The sequence below is a fragment of the Amphibalanus amphitrite genome, unplaced genomic scaffold (genome assembly GCF_019059575.1).
Source record: "Amphibalanus amphitrite isolate SeventyFive unplaced genomic scaffold, NRLGWU_Aamphi_draft 000987F_arrow, whole genome shotgun sequence".
Lineage (NCBI taxonomy): Eukaryota > Metazoa > Arthropoda > Thecostraca > Balanomorpha > Balanidae > Amphibalanus > Amphibalanus amphitrite.
Window position 1 is genome coordinate 60,008 of NW_024882481.1, and position 26,403 is coordinate 86,410.

The 26,403-nt window shown below is 61.0% G+C and overlaps 1 protein-coding gene across 8 annotated transcripts in view; it reads left to right on the plus strand.

Moving 5' to 3' along the window:
* Positions 1 to 26,403, plus strand: part of LOC122368894 (adhesion G protein-coupled receptor L1-like) — a 57,776-nt gene that overhangs the window by 3,077 nt on the left and 28,296 nt on the right. For all 8 annotated transcript variants that reach the window (XM_043343214.1, XM_043343212.1, XM_043343208.1 and 5 more), the window contains exon 2: positions 15,796 to 15,880. In XM_043343214.1, the coding sequence (XP_043199149.1) occupies positions 15,799 to 15,880 (82 nt within the window). In that variant the 5' untranslated portion in view covers positions 15,796 to 15,798. The remainder of the gene's footprint in view (positions 1 to 15,795; positions 15,881 to 26,403) is intronic.

The following is a 26,403-nucleotide window of genomic DNA, read 5'->3' on the forward strand; positions in this document are numbered from 1 at the left end:
AGTGACCTTGTATTATGCGTCATAAGGTACTACACTACGCTTCAAACAATCAACACAAAGCACCAGCCAGGCACTGTTACAAGTAGCGAGCAGTTAAGTGGCGGCAGGTGGCGCTACCATCTCCAGCATCGGTCCAGATGGCGTCGCTCACTATCCGCACTATAGTTCCGCACTACCTGCTAATAAAATAAATAATAAATCCGCTATTAAATCTGCTATTAATCTCGCTAATAAATCTGCTAATAATAAATTCGCACTACCTGCTAATTTATGTCCTATTGGTGTCAAACATCATTCAACGCCGATAGGCCGAATCACCAGCCGTAATACTGGCATATTTACGTCTGGACAACGAGTTGCGTTGGAGAGGCCGGAAATAGTGGCGATTTCAGGACCGCAATAATGGACCGTCATTGGAATGATTCTTTTTTAAACCGTGCGTTGTTTTTAGCCGAAATTTAGTTCTTACCATAAAAATATTTTGTAATTAGATTTTGGCCGAGAATGAATACCATCAGAGCTAAGTTTTTACATTCATTGTATTTTGTCCAGAAGCATATAGTGCTATTTTATTGCAGTTTTTGCGCGTTTGTTACAAAATATGAAGCAAACCTGCAAAAAAGTTTCAAGGTGAAGATGATGTATATCACAAAATATCATATTGACCTCAAGTTCATCCGTTCCTTCCATGATTGACTAGACAGATTTACACATTTCAATTTTTTCTTGGATCAAAGGTGTCCGTGTGATCAGTGCCAACTGCCAGAGGTTAACTTGAAGGGAAGCTTGAGCTATGATAATTGCTCTTGTCCATGTCCCTCCACTAAGAAAAAGAAGTTATTAAATATTTTGCTTTGTGTATTCCAAGAGGAGAGAGAAGTGGGAGCTATTTTCTTTGTGCCTTCATGTCGAATTGAAGATGGATCATTAAATTGTTAAGGCGTTGATCAACCAAGCATTTAGTCTTTCTCGTACATAATCAGTGGCTAAGAAGAAAAAATTAATCATACCTGAAGTTTAGTCATCTTACTTCAACTCAAACTTTGCAGCAAGATCCCCAAGGACAGAGGATATATTGTATACCTATCCTGTAAATCAAAGCATTTTTGTGCTTGCAAAGGCTTAAGTTATTTGTTGTGTGCTCGGAGTGAGGCTATGGGCGCTTTGTTGTATGTTTATGCGGAGATTGAATATAACTGTGACCCTGTGATTGTTTGTATATTTAATACAGTCAAACAGCATATTCAAATAACATACTCACCTAGCTCATAGCTGTACTCCCGCAGGATTTGTACCTGTTGATGTCTCAAGCATGAACAAAGCACTAAACTAGCTTAGTTATCATTTCCCACATTTTTCTGAGCATCTAACATGGCATACAGCAGTGCAGAGCAGCTTCAGAGAAGAAACACTTAAAATGCACAGACTCACAACAGCCACCCAATGAGCCAGTTCCTCATTTGGCTGTTTCCCTGGATGTGGTTTGGCAAGGTGAGCGAACTGTTATCAAGTTGAAGGTTAGCAGGTAAGATTGAGTTAGGGTGAGTACCTAGTACCTATTACTGGGTGCTAATGCTATGCAGGTTTTGGGTAAGTTGCAAATAAGTGTGATGATTGAGGTTAGGTCAGGTTAGTCAGGTATGAATTGATCAGGTCACATTTTTATGAACACTTGGCAAATTAAAAAAAAAACTAACATGACCTAATATGCTAACCCAACTAAACCTACATAACTACTAAACTATAGGTACTGAGCACCTATACCTACTTGTGCCTACATCTCATACCAAGTCAAAATAAAGAAGTTTCTTTCTGGAAGATTACCCTGGCAGTACTTTTTATCCCAGCCATGTGAAGAAAACTAATACTTCTCAAGTTCTGAGTCCCTTCTGGCCATCCACAGAAAGAAATGCTGACAGCTTTGCTTTTGTATATTAGACCAATAATCACCATCACAGAACACATGATATGATCACATCGTTGCATCATGCATGGATTGTCACATTGACAATTTTACTGAAATCCTTTTTCAAGAAATGCAAAGTAATGATGAACATCAAATTAAACATTATAAAGCTGATTTAGTGATCCAAGCTTTCTCTTCCAGTAGCAATAGAATGATCGCATGTTTCATTTGCCAGACACTGAGTAATGCACATTGACATTACCATCTGCATAGCAAAGTTAAGCTGCCCGGGTTTGTTCATTCTAGATTTTTTCAATTGGCAACTAGCAATCATTGATCTTGCTGCTGTAGCCTGTAAGTAATATTTCAATATTCATACCAATACATCAATACACGTTCATCAGCCAACATTTTCTGGCTTGATAGGTACTGCGCGTGTTCTTCAGTATTGATCTCCTGCAATATTATAGCTTGTTTTCGGCCAATAAGCTCTTTCAATTTTACTTTTTCTTGCTGATAGGTGAGCCAGATCAACTTGCGTTTATCTACCAACATTTCCTAACTTCAACCTGATATTACTCAGGACTCACAACTCAGGACTCTTAGCCTCCTGTATACATCAACTTGGGATGGTTTTCAGTCAACATGCTTCTTTAATATGATATAATTAAGTCACAAGAGATTCAAAACTTACAACAAAACGACATACAAGAGTTCGAAACCCATCAGATAGCGGACCTTGGAACGGAGAAGAACGGAGCGAAGTGGTGCTCCATTTGTTTGTTTACAATAATTGTAGTGCTGATGTATTGTTTTAGGACTCTAGCGGTCGGCTCATAAAAACTGAAACATTTTCACAAAATCTGTAAGGCAATTAATATTTCTCTGAAAGAACTTAAATATTAAAAAGCCAAACACCATGAAATACAGGAATCAGAACGAAAAAGTAACCCGAAAATCCAGCCTAATAACCGGCTCCTAAAACTGCGGCAAAATCAGCACTTTTCCCCGCAACTCGTTGTCCAGACGTAAATATGCCCAACGTAATACTGAAGACATTTGCTCAATGCTGAAGCGAAACTCAGTGCACAAACCACACCGTCAAAACTCAAGCACCTCGTAGGAGATATGCTTCCAAGGTGGGCGAATGCACGAACGATAACTGAAATAACACCGGTTATATATTCACGTAGAACAAGTTACTTTTTCTCTAGCTAGGGAACTCGCTAAAATTAAGACTGACTAAATATTTACGCAGGATAACTGGCTCCGCCTCTTCGCCAACTTAAGGACCCGCCAATCCATGCACCTAGCCGCCAGCGCCGAGTGATGACATCACTCGAACGGGCGACGGTATGAATAGTTCCACACTTAGGAAACTCGCTACCGGGCCACCGGTGGAGTCGGAGATACGATGGTGACCTTTTTCAGCCATCTGCTCTGGCTGACTGGGCTCGTAGCTCGGGGAGACACAGGGTCGGTCAGGCTGGGTGGGGTCAGGTAGTGCGGTGTAACGGCCGCGTTGGCCGGCGGCCGGTCGGGGCGGCCGCGGCGCGCGGAAGCAATGACAACCTGCCGCAGCCGGTAATAGCCGGGTGCGTGTGCGCCGCCACCGCCACCGCCGCATCTCCATAATCGGAGACCACTTTGAACTGCTCCCGATTCAAATATTCATGCCCGATGTTCTTTGACTTTCAAATGGCGGCCGGTACGGCGACCGAATGGTTTAATCCGACGGCGGTCCGTGTACCGCTCGGTCGCAAACAGTGTCCGCGCCGTGTCCCCTCCGTGCGCTGCACGGGCACGGCCCGTGCACACGAGCGTGCACGACCGGCGCCGCCAGCCGCTGTTTATGTCATGCGCCTGAGTGCCACCCTGCCCTCTCTCATTACGGTCCATTACCTCGGCTATGAAGAATGGGTTTGGATCGGCGCATTTGTCGGCCTCTGTGGCGGCCATCTGCCGACCCGGCCGGACACGGCGATTAGCGGCCCACCCTTTATAGACGGCTGATATTTTCATCCCGGCGCAGTGCGTCCGCCGCCGAGGACAGCTGTTTGGCAGCGGCCCTGGGCAATGTGGTGTATTTGGTCGGTTTAATTCCAGTCGGGCGGTCGCACCGGGCTGTCCGGGACGGCCCGAGCGACCCTCCGGCGGAGGATCGCCCCGCCGCGCCGCTCCGGAGGGACGACCCCGCTGCAGGGGGCGCGCGCAGCGGCTAATTCCAGACGCCAAATCTTTAATTAACTGTCCATGACTGCTTTGAAGGTACCGCCGGTGCGTCCAGGTTGTTTCTGTTCGCAAAATAGCGGCTAATCCCGCCGTTAGCACCGGCTGAGTGCGCAGGGAGGCTCTGAGGGGACGGCCCGCCGGTTTGTTTGAACTCTCCTCCCATGCAGAAACACGCAGGGTAGCGGAGGCCACCCGGCGGTCTGGGACAAACCGGGGGCCCGCTCGGCTCTGGACGGGCGACACGGTCTTCACGCCTCACCGGATCTGGAGATACAGCCGGGAGGAAGCACCTTCCGGTCGTCTGACGACGGACGGCGACCACCCCCGCAGTCTGCCTGCACCAGCAGCAGCAGCGCGGCTATCTTACCGCAGTTTTTGAGCAAGCGGACGTGGAGACTGCTGCCTATCAGACCACTGGCTTCCTCTCGGCCAGGGTCGTTCGGTTGAGCGCCTGCGTCAGTGGGTCACGTCATGGGCGGAAAGCGACCCCTGCAGTTTCCTGTGCAGCGCCGCATGTCGGGAAACAGACCCGATAGTGGTCCGTGAACGCATTCGCCGGAGGAAGGGCTTCCTCGGGCCGCTGTGGGCGGCCCCGGGGTGAGGTCGGGGTCATCAGAGCAGCTTCTCGGCGAGAGCGGTCTCCGATCGCTGAGATAGCGACTGGCAGACACGACCAGTGGTCCGGGCAGCTCTCGACCTGCGCCTGCAGTCGGAGGGCATTGTTTACGAGCGGTCGCCGGTCGGCCGTACACATGCGTCCGACGCGATAATAGCTAGCGAACGGTGTAATTTGGCCGCTGGACTGCAAACGGACGGCGGATTTATGCAGTGGCGATAATAATATATCTCCGCCCCGTGCGCCCTCAGTGCCGCAGACCAATTTGTACTCACGACTCCATCCGATGCAGCCTCCCCTTGCGTGTGAGGTAGTATCGTCCGGTAGTAAGTGCCGGCAGTGCACTGGTGATGGACTGGTCCGAGCTGAGGGGAGGTCACCTGAACGACCCGCTAATGGCCGCGGACAATGGGACGGACTGAGGCGGAGGGTCGCCTGCGTGAATGGCCTCCCGGTAATGACTCCGGCAGGCGGCGGCTACCTCTCGACCTCTGAATGGCCGCGATGGGACGCCATTGAAGCGGCGCCGTTATCGCCACGTGAAGGCTTAATCTGGCAATCAGCCTGGTGGACAATCACCATCGGCTCGGCGGCAATGGTGGCGCAGTCAAACACGGCGCCGCAGCTGACTGATTATCGGTCTATGTGGGCTGACAGTGTCACTGCGCTCGGCGCCGACACGGCACGACCCAGCTGCCGGCTAATGAGCGCTCCATTGATGGCGCACCGGTGGCGATTTGATGGTCAAAACAGGGGGCTGGTGGAGCGGCGGCAGGGTACGATCACCAGCCGCTCGGAGTGGAATGGCCGCATGGCCTCCGCACCCCACTCACCGCAGTGTTATCGCTCATTTCATTAGACTCCACCGTGAGTTGATTTATGGGGAGCCGCCATAAAACTCCGACTCCTCTCATCGTGCCGCGTGTCGGTGGTGAGACTGGGGACCGCCTCCCGTGCCGTCCGTCCAGGCGAGGGGACGGGGAGGGGACCCTGTCCGGTCTCCAGCCGCCCGTGTCGCCCGCGGCCGGCCGGAGACAGCCCAGAAAATATGACACCCGATGATATCTGCCGGTGTCAGTGAGTCGCGACGGTAGATGAGAGAGGGCAGGCGCTCTCCTGGTCCCCGCATGCCTCGTCCGCCGGCCGCCGGCGCTCTATCGGGCGACCATCGCCAGCTTTAATTATCAGCTTCCATACCAGCCGCCAATTAAAGCTGAACATAAAAGTGTCGGCTGACGCAGCGCCTCTCCGGCCCGGCGCGGCGGCAGGCGGTGCGTGCCTCCTGACTCGGCGCGTTGTCCCAGATGAGATTTGACGACGATACGGCTGTGTCTCGAAGGGGGACAAAAACGGTGACGGCCATACGCCCGCCGCTCAGCGTCCATGTCAATTTGTTGAGCCGTGACTGCTGGGTTTTTATCTGCGGTGCCAGTGTCACTGCGCGTCAGAGCCTCTCGGGCCCCTCAGTCGAAGACCGCAGCTGCCACTGGTGATCCGAGACCGGCGAGAGCGGCCGTCCCATGACGGACCGCATTCCAGCCCGGCTGTCCCCGTTCTCCCTCTCTCCTCTCCTCCGTCCCTCTGCCCTCCAACTCCTGGCACCGGCGCAGAACATGACGCCGTAATAGGCCGCGTCAGCTGGACGGAGAGTCCGTAATCACAGCTCCCGCACCGACAGCGTGACCCGGTGACCCGCCGCGCCGGTGACCGGCCTCTCAGTCCGTGTCTCCTGCTACTGACGGTGCCGTGACTGGTGCGCTCAGCGGCCGCCGCTCGGTCCGTTCCCACCATCAGCTCACGCACGGCACCGGCGGCGCGACCCCAGGTCGGCGGCCAGCCCTCCGACAAAGGTCCGGCCGGCACGTCCGTACTCCGAGCACGTCTCAGCGCCCGGCGCGGAGGTGACGCCGAGCGTCCCACCAGCTAAGCCCAAAAGCCGACCGTGACTGGACACTATGCAGTCGGAAATGGCAGCTGATGACAAGTTGTATCCGCAGAGCTGATTCACCGCTGGAGTTCTGTGTCGACTAGGTCGCTCAATCGGGACCGGATCTGTGGAATCTCGGGGCTCACGGGATCGCGCGTGTTTCGACTGGCTGGCTCGCCAGCTGAGCTCGACAGGAGAGCCTGTCATCGGCTTACCGAGCGGCGCGGGGGCGGCTCGGACTGCGAGCCTGCGTTTGGAGCGTTCTCAACACGGGCCGAGAGTGGCACAGAAGCCGGCCGTGCGCGCTCGTTAATCCCAGCCGGCGCACTATAAGACCGGACTGAAGAGCGGCTAGACAGCTGAGAGAAGTCCGCTCGTCCCGGCCCGCATCAAACCTACACTGGAGAGCGGACCCGCCGCAGGCTCCGACGGCTCCGCGGCATCCCGCCTCCGTCTATACGGCCGCTGCAAACCGAGGTCGTAGGAGATGGCGACAATCAGCTCGTTCTCGTCTGCAGCAGCGACACCGACCTCGCAGCACGGCAGTTGATGTCACCCGGCCGGCCGAAGAGACGTGTTAATTCGATGATCGCCCGGCGCCGACGCCCCCGACCGCCATGCTCTCTTGTCACCCAGACGGTAGGGGGGGGGGGGGGTGACATTGCCGCACCGTGCCCCGCGTGCCGCCCTGTGTCCCAGCGGGACGGAGGTCGCCGCTCGCGACTCACGTCACGTGTTAATTGCTGTGATGGCGATCGCCGGTCGCTAGTTAGTCGGCCACCAATACCGGTCTCGGGTGTCGACTGTAACGCTGAGGTATGACCCCCGGCGGCTGGCGGTGACGCCTCTGCCGACTGCGTCTGACACGGGCCGGGTGATATCACCTCCCCCAGCCACTGTTTATGTAGAGGGTGGCGAGAATTCCGAGCTGCCGCTGAGCAGAGCGCGCTGAGACCGCCGACTGTTAGTCGGAGAGCGCGTCGAACGCACGGCCGATTTACGGGCGGTCCGGGTGTATCAACAGCCAGAGCCGACGACGATTGTTTGTTTGAACTTGGACGCTCACGCGCGCAACTGAAGAAGCCTGTGTTTGGAGGGCTCGCCGGCGGAGCGAGCCGCCACGTCCACCGCCCGCTGTTTCCGCTCACTTACACGCGCGCACTCGGAAAACTTCGGCACTTTCGCAAGTTTGCTGGCACCTAGAAAATCCGGCACAAATGCAATCTGTCTCGGGGCTCCGCGAAACCGGCTGGCTGACGAACTGAGGGGCGCAAAAACTCCCCTCCTGTGTGGCGACGTTTCGGACAGGCGGTGCCGAGTTCGACTGGAGGTGCTGTCTAGAGGTGGTCTTTTTGTTCGAGCCGAACGTTCCGCGAGCATCAGTGTGTCGAACAATGAGCTAGGTTTTGTCGGCCCGGGTCAGGCTCGGGCTGGCGGTGTGGGACCGCGGCCCAGCCCGGTACTGATGGTAGTTTGTAGTTCCGGGTCGATCATCAGCCTCTCCGTGTGCGCTGATTCTCCGTGGGAGCCGGAGCCGACGGTCCCGTGACCCTGCTTCCGTGGGCTGCTGTCTATTTTGACCCGTGACCCACCGTGACCCAGAACTCTTCGGCGACCAGGACATGTTTCCGGCGTGTCTGGCGGCGTCGTGCGATGTGGACCGCCGATTGGTGGCTGTGTCGTACCCTGCCGCACACTACCGTACCCCTGCTGTACCCCACGAGTCTGCCAGAACATCACCCCACTTGGAGCGCTCCACTTGACTCGATTACCGTCGAACCATGTCGACGCCGGTGGCCACGTGACCGACCCTCCGTTCGTCCAGTCAGCATCGAACCGGCCCTCCGCGGCGCCGCGACCGCTTCCGCCTGTTGAGCGACTGCTGGTGTCGTCAGCGATGCGGCCCTCGACGGCCGACCGGACAGCCCCCGTCGGCCCCGCCGCCGCCGCTGTCGGCAGCGACGATATTCTCGGCAGGACGGGCGTGAGATTCTCCGCTCGAGCGACGGCCTTCTTTACGAGCTGCCGAATGGGCTGCGGCTTAGCCGGGCATCTGTGGTCCAAATTTATGAATTTGCTCAGCCAATATCGCCCGAGATAATTCGCCAAAGCCCGCCGGGATTGATTTATGGATGAGCTAGAATTAAGTCGCAATCTTTAAACAAATACGGAGAAGCCCATACCAGCGATAAGCGCTTATTGAAACGTCATTTTTTAGGCACGTTTGACGGCTGTGTCGGTGAACAAACGACATCTGAAACTGAACCCGGAATAACAGTCGGATTATGGAAATGTATTCTGTCCGAGCTGATATCGAACACCTAGGCGGAGACGGCCAGGCAAAACGAACACCTCGCTTGGGAGGCGCACCTCCGAACATCGGGGGGGGGGGGGGCTGTCGTCAGCCCCCTCGTGCTGTTTGGCATGCCGATCGTGACTGGTGGCCGGCGCCGTCCGCGCTGCCGGAGCGCTGTTTTCTATTCGCCGTGTGCGGTGATGCGGCGCTGCGCGGTCCATTTGGTTACCGTCTCCGCCGTGCCCACAGCGGCGTCGCCATCGATCCTGCGCGTCCTGTTTGCTGCCGGCACCCGCAGCAAATGGTCACTGCAGATCGGAGTCGCCGGACGGCGCGGCACGCTCCCTTTGATCCGGCCTGTTTTCGGACCGCTCGCGTGATTTGTACCCAGTGGACTCCCCATCAGCGCCACGCCGCCGCCGACGGCAGCGACGACGGCGACGACGAAAGGTGATACACTGTAATGACGGTGTTTTCGCGCGCGCATCGCCGCCGCGAGGCGAACACCGATAGTCGCTCTGCGCGCCGGCCGGCCGCCGGCCGCCGAGGCGGGTAATTACATTACACTAACAGCGTTCCGGTGTAGGTATGTGCGCGCCGCCCAGGTGACGTATTGATTCGCACGCCGCTCCGAGAGGCACTGCTGCAGAACAAAGCGGCCGCACTGGCCACGCGCGGCCGACGACCGAGCTGGAAATCACAGCAGGGCGACACTGGCGGTCCCCAGCAACAATCAAGTCTGGTCCGAGTCGCGCCGAGCGCGGTGAGACGTCATCAGTACCTAATCGGTCCGGTCTGGTCCGGTCCGGTCGGGCTGGTCCAACCGTGAGAACCGAGTACGGGTCTGTGAGCCGCCCGGCCGCCGGACCGGCCGCCGGCGGACACCGGGCGGGGTGGATTGTTTTGATATCTGGCGGCGGCGGAAGGCCGGTATGGGCCCGGCTCGCCGCTCCATTACCAGGCCGGTGATTACGGCGAGGCATTAGCGGCGCCGGCGTCATCTGGCGGCCGGCGACACGCCCCTCTCACCCCTGCAGTTGTCCCTCTCTCCCCTCTCACCCTCTTCCCTCCCCGGTCAGTCCGGCGCCACTTTGTCCGCCGACCGGCAGCAGTTCTGGTCAGCCGTGCAGTCGGTATCGGTCCGTCATTACACAGTCATCGGTCTGTCATCCGACAGTCACCGTCACTGTCACAGTCAGCAGACCGATCACCGACCGACAGCTGACTGATGGTCGGAGAAGCGTGACGCTGGGGGCCCGACCGTCACCGGCCGCCACCCTGGCGAACCCCGGCCGCACCACGTGACCGGCATGGCTGGCTCCGTGGCGTTTTTACCACCCGTCACGTGATCCTCTCGGCGAGAGGGCTGTAAAAACGGGCCGGCTCGTCCCGTCGCTGGACGGCCGAGGAGCGGCTATCCGGTGCCGGGCCAGCCGGTCTGTTCTCACTGGGTCGGTCGCCGCTGGCCTTCGCTGGCCTCGGCTTGAGGACCATGGCATATGGTGGGGAGTGCCCCACCCAGAGCGAGGCTGCTGCAGCCATTTTGGACTTAGTGAAACTCCTTTTCTCCTCACGCGAGACTCTTGTTCGAATTCTGAGCGTTTGAGAGGCGCGGCGGCACGCCTCACTTCATTGTGTTCGCCATTCGTCAGTGTCTTCTGACGACGCCATGGTAACCGACTCAAACACGGCACATAAATAAAACAGCGCCGAGTGGCAGTACGCGGCCCATAACACAGCGCCGGTCTGACGTCACCAAATCTCGGCTGACAGACAGCGGCGGCCGATCGGGCGCCCAGTGGGGCCGTCAACAGCGTCAATGGCTGACTTCCGACAGGCACCAGACGCGCCCCGCCCGGCCGACACGGTCGGGGGCGGAGGCACGCGCTGAGCGTTTGCTCGGAGCAGGGACGCGTCTAATGACTCGGACTCGTATCGCGGCTAGATCGACCCGTAATTAGTCGCGCCGGACAGCTCCAGATGGCGAGATGGCCGGGCCAGTCGGACTGAAGCACAGGCGCGTCTCCCGATCGGCGCCGCGGGCGCCGATGACGGATAGCCTCCGAGAGCCGCGCACCTGTGCAGAGGCTACCCGGGCCGTGTCACTGGCGAGTCCGGGTCGTCGCCGGTGCCGCTAACTGGCCTCTATCACGTCACGGGGCGGCCTTTTGTCCCTGCTCGCCGGCCGGATAGCGCGGTTTTTGTGCGAGCGGCGCCTTTTTGCGGCGGCGCCTTGAATCGGAATGCCGCCGGACGCTGGTGGCGGTCTATGGGTGGCGAGGGGTGACGGACGGCGCCGGCCGGGGCTCCGGGAGTGCCGCTGACGGCGCGACCTCCGCGCCTCCTCCGGCCTCCCCGCGGCGTGACGACCGGCGGTCGGAGTCTCAGTGACACGCCGCGCCATGACCGAGCCGGCCCAGTTTCTGAAGAGGCTGGGCGGCGCCGGCCATGACGGCTGCAGACTGAGAGCGCTGACGTCCGGTGGCTGCAGCAGAGGAGCAGCTCAGCCACCCTGCAGCTCAGCACCCTGCAGACTCCGCTGCTGACGGTCGTATTTACCTCCGACTGACGCCGCGCTGCAGGATGACATCCTCAAACTTTCGTTCCGGTAAACAAACGACGCGTCGCCACAGACAAATGGGCTCGTTTCCAGTTGTGACATGGAAATTTACCGATCGCTCGGCGGCGGCCGTCACGGTGTAGCGGGTGGGTGCATCAATCACATTCAGCATTGGCTGCGCGGCTCGACGCACGGCCCCGACCCGACCCGGATCGGCCGCTCGGCCGGCCGGGTCAGAGAGCCAGCCGTTCTCCGAAATGATTACTGAACTTTGGGGCGTCGATCGCCGGCCGTCCGCGAATCAGCAATCTGCAGATCGAGTTTGTCGGCTGATTAGGTGCGGCGCGTTTGTCTGCGCTGCGCCGTGCTGTCAGCGCCGGGTGTGACCGACGCGGCGCAGAGCGGCTATTGCGGCGCCCATCCGATGGAGCCGCCGGCGCCGGCCGCCGCGCGGCCACTCTGCATCACAATGAAATCATTTTCACGATGTAAGTGGTCACGGCGAGGCCTCGGCCGGCCGTTTGTCGAGTTGTGATTGCTTCGTGCGGCGCGTTGGGCCGATCGGCCGCTGCAGACACCGCTAGCTTTCCGGAACAGGGTGCTCCGCCCGGCGGTCCAGCCTCTCGGCGCGACCCGGTCGACTCCGCTCGACTCGGTTCGACTCTCGGCCGTCAGCGGCAGCCGGCTGGCCCGGTCGTGTCCGGACTATTAGCGGCTATTCTCAGTTTCTCTGGACAGATGGTATCGACTGGGTATCCGGCCGGCCGGGGCGACCATGAAACCCAGCCCGGCTCGATAAAAACCGACAGGTGGGAGAGCGATGCGCCGATACGGGCCCATTTGTCCGGCCGCTCGGACATGTTACCCCATCACCTGGTCGTCTCGACGAGCAGGCGAGACATGATACCCCTCCAACCCGTCCGCGCCTGTCCTCGGCCGGTAAACGGTCAGCCGTCCCTCTCATGGCCGCTCTCTGCCGACTCTGACTCTGCCCGCTACTCCGACTCCGACTGAGGCTCCTTGTCCCGCTCTGTTTGACTGTGTGTGTGAGAGCACGGTGGTCGGCGCAGACCTCCCCGGGGCGGTAAACAGCCCGCTCGCTTCTGGTGAGGTGAACTGGATAAACAGCCCGGCCGGCATGGCACCCCGCCGAGCTCCCATGTCACTGCCGACGGCTCAGAAAACGGGCCCTCAGAGACCATCTCCGGCCCGGGAAAGTCCACCGTCTGCAATAAAATCATCTGCTCAATTAAGCTCAAGGCTTGTAATTACGCTTTTTGAGTCGTTAGGAGAAAGGTGTTTTAATTACGCTGGTCGGCGGAGTGTGTGCAACCACGGTCGCCCCGCGCCGGCACGCTCGGTGTGTTTTGAAAGCGACGCCTGCCGGTGCCGGCCGACGAGCCGCCATCCATCTGGGGTCCAATTAAACGTTCCGACGGCGGCCCGCCTGCGCCCCGTTGCCGCGCCGCTGCCCGTCGACCCATAGCGCCGGGTCTGCGTCGTGATCGACGAGGTGACGGGCCCGTCGGCCGGCCCCGCGTCGGTCCGCGGGTCCGCGGAGGGTGCCGCCCGCGCCGCCTGAATTATACAGGCGGCGGCGTGGGAGTCGCCACCGGAACAGACGTACATATAATAAATAGTGCACAGCTGCCGTGTAAATATTACACACATTCATCGGAGGCCAAATGACTCAGCTCTGACTCCCTGTCCCCTAACTATGTAATTTCGGCTAACCACTGATCTGAATAGTTCGCAAATATCTGAAGAGAAGAGAGCTTCCTGTGTGGCCCCAGTTCCAACCCCACGTATTACCCTGACCCAATATCTAACCAATGACCTTCCAGCATGCCACTCTGCTCAATGAACAAAGCGATCATTGTTCTTGGGAAGACCCGCATCCCTGCCGGTTCCAAGTAGCATCATCTGGCGGCGTTGGACAGGGACACGTGAGCCTCTCTCCCTCTCTGTCTCTCCTTGCGTTCTCTGCTCTCTCCGTGCAGCCGCCCTCGCTCCTCGGGAGGTCTGCCTCTGACGCGTGACGCCGAGCGTCGCCCCAGCTCCAACAGGGGTTGCTGCTGCGTGCCGGGCCGGCGCCCCACGGCCGCGGCTTCGTCACGGCTCTCTCCGCGCGCCGCGCGCTGACCGGACCCCCGCCGGCGGCCCTCGGCGCCGCCCATCCATCGCCCGGCCTGCGCGTCGGGTCCGACGACGCTAATTGAAATCGACGCTCCCACGCACCGAAAGGTGGCCGCTCCATCACGATTGTGACGTCCCGTGCCGTTTTGGCTTTCTCCGGCCGGATGATATTGACGCAAACAGCCCGGCCGGTGCGGAGCAGGGGAGGATGGTTCTCCGCTCAGCGGTCGGGTCGCTCGCCGATTGAGAACTCTTCAGTGGCTGATTGGCTCCATCGGCGAAACGTGCTCAGCCAGTCAACAGGGATCGAGCACGATCGGAAAATCGAGGTTCTGTTGAACGCGGCCGGCGACGAAGGTGGTTTTGCCGCACGCCACGACCTGTGTCGGCTCTCTGCCGAGTCAGGAGCGGAGTCGGGCAGACCGGGCCGCTCGAGCTGCGTTCATTCACTTGAAGTCACGCTCCGCATTTCAGCATACCTGCGCGTCCCATCGATCCCGGGGATGTATGCGGGAATGCGCTGTTTTACCACCTATCGCGGCGCCCCGGGTAGCCGAGCGGCGGGCGGCGGGCGGGGCGTCCCCGTGCCGTCCTCACGAGGTGCCAACACGGCCGGCTGTCCACCCGCCCCACTCCCTCAGAGCCGTCCACCCCGGTCTTTGTGCGACGACCGGAGAGTGCCGTGTCGGCGCCGGCAGAGGCTGTTGTGGCGCCGGCCGTCACTGGCGGCCAGCGGGGTCGACAGCCGGTCGGGCCGCGCCGTCACCCCGCCGCCCCGGCTGCCAACCATGATCGATCGCTGCCGGTATTTTCTGATATTTTCCCAGTGGCTCCCCGCGCGCCGGCGGACCCCGGCCGGCCGGGGGACGGCGAATGGATGGGACCGGGACGGGTGGGTGCCATGCCAGGTGCCGCTGCCTCTATATGTGCCAGACCCAACCTCTGGTGACTGTCCTGTCCTGTCAGCCCGCCGCAGGACACAACTATCGTCACCGCGCCGCAAATGCCGCCGTCTCGCCACAATGACGGCCGCTGCGCCACAATGGCCTCGGTCGGGCGGTGCCGGCGGCGGCGCGGTGATTTTGTTTTGGTGGCGGTGTGTATTTGCGGCGGGCCAGAGGCCGTGATTGTCGCACCTCGGGCTGTCATTAGCGGCCAATTACCCATCTGAAAGCTGCATGACGCCCTCGGGGCGAGGTCACTGTTCGCTCCGTCGCCCCGCGCGTCACTACGCGTGACGCCCGTGACGGGTGACGGGTGACGCCAGTGACGCGGGCGAGGGTGAAGGCTGCCGCCGCCCTCTGACAAACAGGCGCTCCTTATCGTGCGGCGGCAGCGCCGGCCGCCCCCGCCCCCGCCCCCGCCATCCGTCTGTGGCGGCTGCCGCCGGGCCGGATTTCCGCAGCTACCGTCGCGCCTCCCTCGGCCGTCTGCCGCTGCTCTCTGAGGCGCGTCTGGTGCCACTGGGAAGGAAATAACTCGGCAGAGGCGGCGGCGCCGTATCAGGCGGCCACATCTGGTGCCGACGCACCTTCCGCACTGTATAAACATCTCGGCCGCCGCCGCCGCCGCCGCTCCTCGGCCGCCGTCGGGGCGAGTGTTTGCCGTTTTCATAAACGGCTGGTGGCGCGAGATTAGGCGGTTTCCGATACTCGGTGGTGGCGTGTGTGTGCCGACACCGCGGCGTCTGGCGGCGCTCTATTGTTCGCCGCCGTATCGACGGCCGATGGCTGCTCTCCATTCGCTCCCGCCGCCACAGCACCATATGTGGGTGAAACTGGCCCGTGTGCCCGCGGCACCCGGCCGTCGGAACCGCCCTCTCCGCGCCGCGTTCGACACGCAATTGATTCAACAGGCAAAGCGACCCATTAACCCCGTATTACTCCATTTAATTAACATTTTCGAATCGTAGACGTGGAGCAAAATATCCATTAGACGGCGCGGCACCGCCGTAAATTACTCGACTAGAAAGCTGACCCTGAGGAGATGAACCCGTGAACTATGAGAGTCGGCTCCGTCGGCTTTACACAACGGGTCGTGTCGACACGAGTTTGGCGTCGACGCGGAGGGGGATTTTTCGTGTTTTATGGATGCTAATAATCGTTTTGTCTCTCTGTTACAGACGATGCCGAGACGAGTCGGCGCGATGCGTTGGCTAACGTCGGCCTTGTGCCTTCTTCTGCTTCATCTGTCATCAACACACGCAGGTGAGTTCAGCTCGCCCTCGGCGGGGCCTCGCGCGCGGCGCTACGTCCGGCCCGCCCACCGTCCGATCGGTCATCGGCTGCCCAAGGACAGCTGCCGCACGGGATACCGCAATGAGCGCAACAGGGCGGCCGTTTTTGTGCGTGTTTACAGCGCTGTCGGCGCGGCGTGGGCCAGTCTCCCCCGACGCTGTCGATCGGTCTCCCGCGCGCCCGGCCACCCTCTTACATAGCTCATGTTTCCGTGGAGGCGGTGGGTCGGTCGGACGGGCGACTGCGAGTACGGTGGTCTGGGAGCAGCGGGGAGCGTAAGGGCGGGGCCGACGGGACGCGGACGGCCACCGTGCTCTGTATCGGGGCGGATAATCCTCAGTGGACTGACCGTCCTCAGGGGCCGGTCGAGGTCGGCACGGAAGCCGCTGCCGTACCGATTTGGGATCGTTTTTGTGCGCCGGCGGCGGCGCTCGGGCCGTCCGGGGCTCACGGCAGCCATTACGGTCCATTTATTACAGCCGGCGCGACTCGGCGGCAGCCGCGCCGATCGCCGCCCGGACGGCCAGCTCCACGTCTCAATGTGGCAGGACCGGCCGGCTGCGCCCGGTGCTGCCCGCTCGCCGGATCGCCGGCCGGCCGGCACCGTTAGCCGCACCTCCGGCGCCGCCGAACGACCACGATCGCCGCGCCGGCGGCCGCTCGCCACGCCTAATGATAGGAAATCGTCAACATTAATTAGCGCGTCCTGACCTGCGGTCAGCGCCGACGACCTCTGCGCACCTCGGCTCGGCCCGCGGCGGCGGCGGCTGTGGTAGCGGTGGGGCGGCGATGGCCGTCCCCATGCCCCACACAATCAGCGCCAGCGAGCGGTCGCTACTCATTCGCCAGATCCTATTGGGTTTGCATTCGCAATTATCCGGGGTCGTATCCCATTTCCCGAAGCCATACGGCGGTCGGTTTTTCCTGGCTCCCACCAATACACCTTATTACACGAGCAAGAGCGCAGACTGTGGTGACGCATTATCGGCGCAAAGGCATCATTTGTGCGACTATTTCGGTCGCTGCGTTCCGCGCTCGTAATTATCCGGGGTCGTATCCCATTTCCCGAAGCCATACGGCGGTCGGTTTTTCCTGGCTCCCACCAATACACCTTATTACACGAGCAAGAGCGCAGACTGTGGTGACGCATTATCGGCGCAAAGGCATCATTTGTGCGACTATTTCGGTCGCTGCGTTCCGCGCTCGTAATTATTCCCATCGATTTGACACACGGCGTGGCTCGACGTCACAGAATCTCGCCCCTGCGCTGCCGGCGTCGCGGGCCCTCGGCAGCCCCTCCGTCGGGCTGTTTGACACGGTGGGGTCGGATAGCGTCGCCGGAGGGGCGGCTCGTAGAACCGACACGGCCGGGTGCCGCCGCGCCGCGCCAGAGCCGTGAAAATAGCCGCGGCGAGCAGTTTTTCAGCTCCAGCAGCCGCTCGGCTCGCGGGGCGCCGCCGCATTATTGTGCCGTTTTAACGGTGCTGCGCGGAGCACGGAGTGGCTCGACGGTCGTACGGGTCGCCGTCAGTGACCTGAGGTTACTGGTCAGACCGAGCGAGTCATCTGTGGCCATCAGAGGCCGCGCCGCCGCCGGCTACCGGCCACCACTGACCCGAATTGTCACGTGAAATGTGAAGTGTCTCATGTTTTATGAGCGCCGGCTGGCGTGCGGGCATGCGGCGGCCTGGAATCCGGCCCGGGACGGCTGGGAAAGGCGGCCTGGCCCGCGCCCGGTCCCGCCGCAGGGTCGCCCCGTTCGGCTGGTGGAAGCCGGCACCGTGTCCTGCCGTGCTTTACGATGGGAGAGTCTTCCGTCGGTGGAAATAATGCAGCACGCTAGACACGTCGGGGGTGGACCGCGGCTGCCGCTGTCTCTAACGCTGCGTATACGTAACGCTCGTACAGCAGCTCCCAATAGAAGCTGCGTGGTTGTATACACGTCCCGGCCCAGCCCGGTTGCGTGCCATCAAGTGTGGATTATTAATGCAGCCGCTCGGCGATACAGCCGCGGTACAAAGCTTCCCCTGTCGGGCCGGCAACGAATGTTCCTCGGGCACGACACATCCGAAAGGGTGTATTTACGAACATACTCGGCTGGCATTAAACGCGCCACGTATTAATAACTTCTAATTAAACGGCCGCTGCGATGGATGGCGCGGCCGAGTGGCCGGCACGTTTTTCCACATGGACGACTCGCCGGGATATTAAAGCCATTATATTGCTTTTTGCCACACCCGGCAAAAAGCACCGTTCATGTCAACTGGCATTATGTGGCCGGCTATGGCGAGTGGCCAGGTCATTCGGCAGAGCTGGTACTATCCCACGGCCCGGGAGGCCTGCGCTCGGGATACCGCGGGCCGGCTTCGATCGCCTCTACCCTCCGGCTATGCAAATTACTTCTGTCTCACGCCTGAACTCAACGCGTTATTGAAACTCGCAACGGAGAGCGGCTAATCCGGTGAGGAGGCTCGGTGTGGCGTCCGAGCGCGCGAGGAACCGCTGCCCGAGCCTGCGAGAGGAAGATCGCTCGCCTCGGGGCACAGGGTGAGAGCCAAACTGCTGCGAGAGCTGGCAACGAAATGATGCCCTGCCCTGAGAACCGGCACTTAGCCGACCAGATTGGCCGTATAAGATCATGTGTGACAAGTGGGATGTTCTGAGATCCCGGAGGCCGCTCGGAGAGAGCTCACATCCGCCGTCCGCCGGGCGGGCAGCGCGGTAGGTGTTCTGACCTGATCTGACCCGACGTGGACCGCCACCGGCGACGGAAGACTCCATCCGGGCACATTGGGGACGCCGCCTGCCGACGGCGGTAAAAACAATACCGTAACAGCCAAAGGTCGCCGCTGCTCTCATGATCGTAAACCCGGAGAGCGCCGGCGGCCGACTAACGGAGTCATTGTCGTCCGGGGCGGGCCCGCGAGGCATCGGGCAGAGTCATCAGCCGGGGTCATCAGCAGAGTCATCAGGCGAGTCATCAGTCGCGCAGGTGTCGCCCGAGCGACTCGCCGCCGGGCGATGATGTGACCGACCGGCGCAGGTGACTGTCCTGCGGTGGTCCGAGGGTCGGGACGGACTCACGGACCCGCGGCGGGATTCTCACTCGGCCCGGATGCCCTCCGGCGAGCCGTGGGGCGGCCGCTCGCCGCCGCCCGCTGGCAGGCTGCAGCGCGCGGCGCACAACTCAGCGCGGCGGCCGCGGCCGCTGACGACCGGCCTGTTTCTGCGGCGGCGCGGCCGCTCTCTCTCTCCGCGCCGCGCCGGCCTCGCCGTCTCGCAACTCACAGCCGGCGCGCCCCGGCCGCTCGTTGTTGCAAATTGCGGCCGGCGGGCGGCTGTCGGAGTTGTCTGGTTGCCCACCGCGCTCGCCGGGTAGCGCCCTCGCCGGGCACACCTTTGGGCGAGCTAGGGCAGAGTGGCAGCGCCCCGGAGAGGCGGGTAGAGCGGGACCGCGCGGCGATCGTCCGCCGGCTGGGAAGGTCGCCCATCACTCGCCAACCGACCCTGTTGTGACGGTCGGTCGCGTTTTATCAGCGCCCAAGTGCCGCTTATTTGGCACTGCCGCCGGTCGAGATGGCGCGATAGAGTAATTTTCCCGGCCGGCTGGCCGGCGGGCCGGGCGGTGATGGGGTGACGGCCGGTCGCCTTTGCCGCTCGCTCCCCATCCTATCGGCCCTGTCTCTCTATGTGAACGTAGCCTCACTGTAGACCGCGAGCTCCGCTGTCTCCTCGCCAACCCCACGGCGGCGGCTCAGGCGCAGGTTATGCATGCCAGCATGCATTTAACATGGCGCGGCCGGGCGGCGGCGGTGGCATTCCTGCTGGTCGGTGCAGCAGCGGCGGTGGCGACTGCAGCGAGCGGTGAGGCGCTATCACCGGCCGGCCGCTGCCCAGTACCCACAGCCCGCACACGGCTCACGGCCGGCGGGGAGGTGGCGGGGGGCCGACCACTGACGGCCCTATGCAGCGCGCAACAATGGCGCCTGTGCGCTGCATTTCTGCCCCGGTCCCGGTTGGCCATTAATCGTACCCAGCAGACAGAGCGCGTCCCGGCGCGCGGCGGCCGCCAGCCGGCGCGAGGATGAGTTATTTTTTGTTGACGTCGCCGCGTCGCCCGGCGAAATGTCGCCCGGCGTGACGCGATTTATGGCGTATTGACTTTTGGTCGTGTTATTGTAGAAAAATGTGAAGCGGAACGAGAAATGTTTCTGTGTCTGGCTCTGGCGCTGTTTACGAGATGATGTTACGGCCCGCTGTTTTCGTTGTCTGCGCCGTGCGACGTTTAATCGCCGTTTTAATTTGGTCGGCTGGCGCTGTTTATTTGGCGTGCTCGGTCGCGCAGGCCGCGGCTGTTGTGCTGCTCGTCGGCGCTTTTCACGGCTAATTTCGCTCGGCGGGTCTGGCTGCACGTCGTTGCGCGGCCACTCAGCTCTGCGCTGACCACAACACCCCGCTAGTGATGGATGTCGAACGGTTACATCGTGCGCGCCGGCCGGTGTTGTTGCAATTATTCAGAATCTATCCAGTCACTGCTAATTGTCGAAATGGCAACGAGCCGGCGCGAACGGTGGCTGTCGGCAAGGCTCAGCGCCGGCAGCGAGCTGCACCAAAATCGCCCTTCGGCTCCGGCCGCTGCAGATTGATGATTTGCACTATTTGTGATGACATGATCCTCATTGTGGCGCACCTCATCGGCCAGACGGAAAATGGAGCTCCTTTTTAATGCGGGCTAATTCCTGTCGGTATCGCCGGAGGCACTGGAGGCTTCCAGCACTACAATGCCAGTCGTCCCGGCCAGTAATGGCCCTAATACTGGTTGGTATTTATCACTGTGCACCGGGCCGGCCGCGATGGCAGGCTCGGCCCTCCAGCGCGGCCGCATCAGCCGACATGTGTTTGCGGCTTGTAGCTCCATATAGAGTACCAGACAATTACGAACGGCGTGCACGTGCTAGAATGCGTCCTGGATCGGCCGGGCGCGGCGACCGGCCCTCCCAGGCAGCCGGACAGACCCGCCGACCGGGCACGATGTCCGTTCCCGTGTCTGTGTCGGCCGTCCGTCGGTGAGCTGATGTATGAGTCCGGGCACCGCGGCACAGTCCCACGGCCCTCCGGGTCGGTGGGTGTCCGTCCGTCGGCCGCGCGAGGCGCCCCTCCAGCGAACATTAATCGCCGAGGCCGTACACTTTTTACCGGGCTCTGACCGGACCGTTCCGCCGTGCACGATGCCGAAAAAGGTGTAACCCTATCTGTGCCGGCGGCGCGCGCACGCCGTTTTTATGGCTGTCTCGCCTGTGGGGACGCTGTGTCCCCGCAGGTCGGTAACTCAGGCCGGGCGAGAACCGACTGCCCTGTGACCGGCTCTGTGTCCGCCGCCGCTATCGCCGCCGCCATCGCATGACTAACGTGAGAGTGGCGTTTGCGGCGGACGTGGCGCTCTCTGCGGCGGAGGCGGCGCGCTCGGCGGGTCCCTGTTGCAGAGGACGCTGTCCCGTGTCGCCTGGTGATTCGGTGACGACGACTCGTCATCCGGCCGGCGGACGACGCTGTGGCGACGGTGATCCGATCAGCAAGTGACGAGATGCTAAAGAGCCGTGAGAGCGGAGCGCTGTTGACTCATACGTCCCCGCTTTGGAGGGAGGTATGTGTCCGGTCCTGGATTCGAGGAGGAGGGAGTACACTGGGAGTTGCCTCTTCTCTCGCTGTCCGCCGCACCTCGCCGCGCGTTTTAGGGCCTTGGCCGCGCGGAGGCCGTCCCACGCGGCTGAAAACCGAGCCGGCAGTTCCTCCTGCCGCTGTCAGCTCAATTATTTTATCTTGTCACCGTGCAATGAACGACCGACCACCTCTCGTTTGCATATCAGGGGGTATCGCTTGGCGCTGCCGCCGGCCACCGCCTTGTCGTGAAGCCGCGGGACGGCTACCGACCACTGACCGGATACCGACCTCATCCGAACCACCCTCCGCAGTTCGGCTGACGACCCGGGCAGCATCCACGAGCCCCCAGCGACCCCGCGCCGCCGACTTCACTTCCGACTCGATATTTCCAGTGGCAGAGCGTCGGCGTTTTTCTTCGTCGTCGTTTTTTGTCACATGCTCAGTGACAGACCGAAAATATGAGCCGACGCGACAGCGACGGGCGCGACGCGTGTTTGGCTGGCAGCAGCGGTGAAAGGAATACCTGTCCGGCGCTGTTTATTTGCCTGGCGCGTCTGAGCGAGCCCCGAGCGGGGTCCGCGCTGGGTCCAAACGAGCTGTCCGGTCCGCGCTGGCTCTTCGGCCGGCCGGTCCAGGTCTGTGGGAAGACGAGACGACCGAATACCGAGCCGGGTCTCTCCTGCTCGCTCGTGCCTGCCGATGGCTATCTGGTTGCAGGTAAAAACGGAGATGCTTGTTGATGGGTCGTAAAGATTAAGCCGGACGGTTCTCGTGAGATGATGCGAGAGCCGCGGAGATGCTGAGATAAGACGACGGAACAATTGCCGCCCGGAAAAAGCACTCGATTCGCGGCGAAGGCCGAACGCCACACCTTTTTATTTTGTTGGCGTATGAGGGTAATTAGTGCCTTCATCGCGGCTCGTCAGGGTCCCCATTGTACGGCGCAGCCGTGCGCCGCTGAAAAACGCGCTGCGTGTCGGCGGGGAGCGGTCGGCTGCTGCCTGGCTGGCCTCCTTTCAGCGCCGGCCACCAGATGTCTCCTCGGTCGGGGGGCCTCTGCCGAGCTGTTGTGAATGGTGGCCTGCCTGCCTGTCCATCGGTCCCTGCTGACAGTACACAGCCGATTAATTCGACGACACCCGCGTATTCATCCCCTCACAGCTGAATAATGGCTGTTTACTGCGGTGACAGATGCGCTGCTCCGTGTGGTCCGCATCAATCGGATTCTCTCTTCTCCTCATCCTCTCATCTTCTCTTCTTCTCTTCCCCATCCTCGTCTCTCCCCTACGGACAGCTGTGCCGAGTTCATCATCTAGAACGCCATAGTCGCCCAACTGAACTCACCGTTATGAATGTCGTCCCCATCCGTCCCGCAGTTTTTCGATCAATCCTCCCACCCCTGTCCCAAACGGTCGCAGTTCTCTCGCCTCGGCTTCGCCGAATGATAAGCAGAAAGTCGGTCGGACCGGGCCGCAAATGAGAGTGTTAATGGCGGCCGAGCCGGCACGCCACTGCCGTATTGAGCCGTGCACGCCGCGGCCCGCCTCCATAAAGGTTTGTTGCAGGCTTATACGGCGTTTAATTAGCCAACCCGCCGCGAGAGGCGAGCTTGAAACAAAGCCTCGCTCCGCACCGCCATAAAAACAATACATAAATGAGTGACGCGGACATATCCATCTTAATAAACTGTCGCATACCTGGCGCGATGATGCTGTTTATGTTCGACGGGTGTCTGGACTGGCCCGACGCAGGACCGCCCGTGGCATCGGTGCCTTTTTTACCGCTCCCTCGGCCGGCGCGTCGGTATACCACCGAGTGTAATTTCACCGACCGGGGCGGGGCACTACGTTCCACTGGGTGCGTCCCGTGGCTCAGACCGGTGATCTAAAGTGACCTCCGCGGTGGCGGCGGAGTGGGTCAGGTGTCCTCCCAGCCCCTCACCAGGCCGTCCATCCCTACCGGCGACGATCCGGCAGCACTGTCCCAGCTTCACAGCCCCTTGTTAGTGCCTATCAGCTTTCATGGATTTTTTACTGCACTTCTGACATTTAATGCCGACGGTAAAAAGAAAAGAAGGAGTCATTGGTTGCGGCGTGCAGGCGGGCCGGGACTTGTTCACGTCTTCGCCGCGAGTGACGGGCTGTCAGACGACTGTCGACCGTCCGGCTGGACCCCATTCACTGCAGGCGAACAGCCCCGGCCGAGCCCCGAGCGGGTCACTATTCAGAGTCGGTTGGCGCCTGTCGCGGCGACACCATGTCGGCCCGGCCCGGGTCTCTGTCCGGCCCCGGCCACAGCCCGGACGCCCCCGCTGGCTCGGATTAGCAGCAGCGTCGGCGGCCGGCGCTAATACGACCCACGCTCCAGCGACGGCGCGGAGGCGACGCCCGCCGCCGGCGACGGGCTGCGCTGGACAGTCGCTCGCTGGACTCGGGACTGTCCCTGATGGTCGGTAGTCTGTACCGAACGGTCTGTTGAGATTCGGGCGCTGCGGTCGAGATGCAGAGTTGCCCCTAAATTTTGCTCGTGCCGACCACGCACCTCTGCGCCGATTTCGCCACAGGTCGCAGCAATCACGGTGCGTGCAGCGGCACCGGGCGGCAAACAATCGGCATTAGCATGAGAACGGACTGGGTAGTGTCGATTGAACGGTCGCGGCCGCAATCACCACGCAAAAAGTCGCTCATCAGTCATCGCCTGCCGAGACAAAGCCTGACCGGCAGGGGGCGGGCGGGGGACGGAGGGCCGGGAGGGACGTAGGACCGCGCGGAGGGTATACGGCGGGCAGCCGGGCGCGTGGCGTTGTCGCCCCACCTCACCTCCTGCTCTCTGCGTGTGTCTGCGCAGCTCCGGTGTGTCGCTCCCGTGCGGCGCGCGGCGATCGACGCTGATGGAGCGGCCGCCGGCCGGGGCGGGCACGTCTGCCGCCGCTGATGGATAGGTGCGCGCTAAAGGAAAGTCTAATCAGGACAGATTTCATGGGTGGCTCCGACAGATGCGCCGCCGGTGGGCGGGCCTCCGCGTCCGAGCGTGTTTGTCAGAGGTGCCGGAATTGGGGCTAGGAGCAAGGCGGACACCGTTCGTGTGTACCCACTACACAAGTCGGTTTCCTTGTGGCACGTACTCGTTATACGATGTTGTGTCATTCAGCCATGCGGATGCGGGCCCTTCCATTTGGATTTACAGTCGAAACAATCGAATTAATACATCGTAAAAGAGAAATACTGGAGAAATTGCCCGGCCGTTTGTCTTCCACGGGTCATAAAAGGCGATCATGTGTCGGTGGCAGGCTGACGCCGGCGCCCGCGGCAGGTCGCCGCCATCACCGATTCTCCGCGGCCGGGCTTTCTCAGGAATCCGCCGACACAACAGCCTGCTGAATCGCCGATCAAAACAGCCACCATTGTGTGGCCGCGACTTCATCCGGCGATCGGAGCGTCGCGCCTGGCGGCGGCGCCCGCGGCGGCCGTGAGAACCGGCAGCGGCGGTGGCGGCGCGACCTGGGCGGGGGCGGGGGCGGCCACCGCCCGGCAGCCGCCCTGGCCACCGCCAGGTGGCGCGCAGGTCGGCGGCCCTCGGGAGGAGGCCGTCCGCCGACCCGAGACGACACTAAAACCGCCCGCCTTCACCGACAACGGCAGCGACGCACGCGAGCTGAACCGCCGGCTCGCCCGGTCACCGACATCGGGTCACGGCGCCCGGCTGGTGAGTGGAACCGCGGACGGGCGTGAACCGGGACGGATTTCAAACAAAGCGGCCCCGCACCCGCTCTCAGCCTGCTGCCATACCTGCCAGTCAGCACCGCGGGATGCGGCGGCATCAGTCGTCGTCGCCGCGCACTTATCCCATTATCGTTTTATTGAGTCCGCTCTGATGGCTATCGAAGGTGGCAGCGCCGCGGCGGCGCGGCGCCGCGCGGTGTGCGAGCGCCGCGCGACCGGAGATAGCATCTGCGCCGCGCGCGCCGACCACTCGCCGCCGCGCCAGACTCTGCCGAAAAACACACGGCATAACAATGAGATAAGTGGCCGGCCGGACGGCAGTGGCGTTTAGAGGTGGCAAAAGATGAAAATTTTGGGAACCAGACTCGAACCAGACCCGGCTGGACATTTCTGGAACCAGTCGGACCCGGTCTTAGTTGGAACCGGAACCAGTTGGACCCGTTCCCCAAAAGTCAATTAATACAAACTACTTGTAGGAATCATTAGTTGCATCATGTAAAACAGCCTATTTCCCACTGGGAATACTCATGAGCTAAGCTACTTTGTGCAAAGAAGCATTCACTTCATTCACTTCATATTTTGAAATAATGTGTAGTGTGCAAGATGTATAGTTTACGGTAGGACCCGGTTGGACCCGTCAGAAAATTTCCGGGAACCGGTCTGGACCCATATGGGTCCAGACTGGTTCTTTGGACCGGGTCCTCGGGTCCACATTTTGCCACCTCTAGTGGCGTTCGTATTTCGCCGCGATGGCCGGGCGCGGCCGGCGCGGTCGGAACACGCGGTCGCGCGGCGGCGCGGCGGCCAACCCGCGCCGCCGCCGCCACCGTCGGCCTTTTGTCTCCATTACTGTCGACACCGACGACACATCGGCGCACAGCTGCGCCGCGCGGCCTCCGTCGCCACGAGACGAGAACGACGCGACGACAGGACGAGAACGACGCGGCGGCGGCATTTGGCGAGTGGCCCCGTCGGATAATTTGTCCATAATTTTCTATATGTGTCGTGAAGGCCGGGGCGCGCGGCCGCCCGCTGACGGTCCGCTCTCCGGCTGATTTGTCGCCGCTGCTAGAAAGTAAAATGCGCCGCCGGCGAGCCTGTCGCGGATTT